General features: G+C 38.7%; 1 protein-coding gene across 1 annotated transcript; it reads right to left on the reverse strand.

Moving 5' to 3' along the window:
* Positions 1–619: 619 nt before the first annotated feature.
* On the reverse strand, positions 620–1,056 carry MELLADRAFT_114616 (uncharacterized protein; the record flags this gene model as incomplete). The annotated part of the gene is made up of 2 exons (XM_007419596.1): positions 620–903; positions 960–1,056. The coding sequence occupies 2 exons, from the start codon at positions 1,054–1,056 to the stop codon at positions 620–622; spliced, it is 381 nt and encodes a 126-aa protein (XP_007419658.1).
* Positions 1,057–1,933: the final 877 nt, after the last annotated feature.

Genomic DNA, 1,933 nt, shown 5'->3' on the forward strand with positions numbered 1-1,933 from the left:
GAAATTCAATTATTCCAAAGGAATACGTACTTTTACAATCCTTTGTTCACGGTCCATGAAGATTGCAAAAAGAAATCACCGCAAAAATAGTGATTTCAGGCGAAAACATTAATTTCACGACTGTTCCAAAACGCACCAAAAAATGAAAAAAAGCAGCCAAAAGCACAACCATAATGAGTGACTTAGAAAACATAAAATAAATAAAGAGAAAGTGACTAGAAAGAAGAGGAACAGAAGATAAAGAAAAATAACGCAAAAAGAGGCCATCAATAATGTGTAAATGAGTGACTAGAAATAAATAAACAAAAATAAATCAAGAAGGTGCGTCTAAATGAGCAACTAGAGAAAAAGAATAAGCATAAATAAAAGATACACAAAAAGACACAAAAGAAAAAAAGATCAATTTTTCTCCGCCCTTTTACGCTTTGACTTTTGCAAAGTCACCCTTTCAACAGGAGGAGGAACCTCCTCTGGCTTCTCTGTGGTGTCTGCAACCACTGGAGCATGAGTTGTGTCAGCCTCAGCGTTGTTGACGCCGCTGTGACCCTTCAGCTTCAACTTTAATCTGATTTTTTTTATTGACCACAAAAGTAAAGATGGGTTAACGCCTTGACAGTCATCAGTCATTCATTGTGGCTTGCTCACCCATAGGCTTGATGTCAAGGTCCTCATTTGCCTCCTTCAATTTAGGCTTGATGTCAACATCCTCTTTTGCCTTCTTCATATCAGGCTTGGTGTCGAGGTTTGCCTTCTTCATATTAGGCTTGGTGTCGAGGTTGGCCTTCTTCATATTAGGCTTAGGGTCGACCTTGGCCTTCTTCATATTAGGCTTAGGGTTGAGGATGTTGAGGTCCTCATTTGCCTCCTTCAAATCCTTACCACCCGTAGGGATTTGAAGGTTATCTGCATGATATTGTGAACGTCAGTGACAATCACAATCAAGATGAGAAAGAAGGAACACTTGCCTTTTTCTTCTTCTTCCATATTGAGAGAAGTACATTCATCTTCCTCTTTGCCTTCGTCTTCGTCATCTGAAGGGCCAAACAAATCATGCATTTGCAAGTTGTTTAAATGACTATATGGATCATCTTTCTCTTCGACAGATACTTCTGAATCAAGGTCACTAAATATCTCTGCTTTGAATTCTCCATCTTCGGAAGCATCATCTAATTCATATTCCTTTGGTTCCACTACGTCGAGCTTGTCATCTGCCTTTTGTGAAGATGGTTGATTATGCCCTTTTTTGTTTTTGCCAATAGACTTACCTATTTTTTTGGCCGCAGTCTCCATTATCAACGTCTCTTCAGCATTGGATTCGCGTGAATACATCACCCAGGCAGTATTAGGTATAGCGCCTCTAATAGTATCCAACTCACTGCTAACCAACGTTGCATTACCTCCATTCGTCATGTCGTTGTGAAGCCAGACCCCAGTGAGACCGCCGACAGTCCTGAGCACTCTACACCAATAGTGACACTACAAGAAAGATAATATTTTCTGGGCAGAAAATTAAATTATTGATACACAAAAATATTGAGAGGCCAGGAGAAGGGCAAAAAATGAATAAAAATATGCATCTTGTTCCCTGCGGTGAGAGCTTCACTCTCCATATTTTTCCATATTTTTACAGTCCGTATTGATAAGTGTACTAACAATAAACCTTCACAATCATCCAATTACAACCTGTAACAAGCACTGAGATTTGGCTCATTAGTGTTTAGAGAAACTTTTGATTTCTGAAAATACTCATAACTTTTTCAATTCCGGTCCAAAACGCTCGATTTTGGGTGCATTGGTAAGCTGGAATTGTCCTCCAAATAGTTCATAATAGGACCACACAGCATGCTGGTCTGCTAAAAAAGATATAATCTTTTTTGTACATTTGTACATACAGATCCATAGAATGATTGTCATACTAGCTACATAGTTCTGA

This window comes from Melampsora larici-populina (genome assembly GCF_000204055.1).
Source record: "Melampsora larici-populina 98AG31 unplaced genomic scaffold MELLAscaffold_264, whole genome shotgun sequence".
Lineage (NCBI taxonomy): Eukaryota > Fungi > Basidiomycota > Pucciniomycetes > Pucciniales > Melampsoraceae > Melampsora > Melampsora laricis-populina.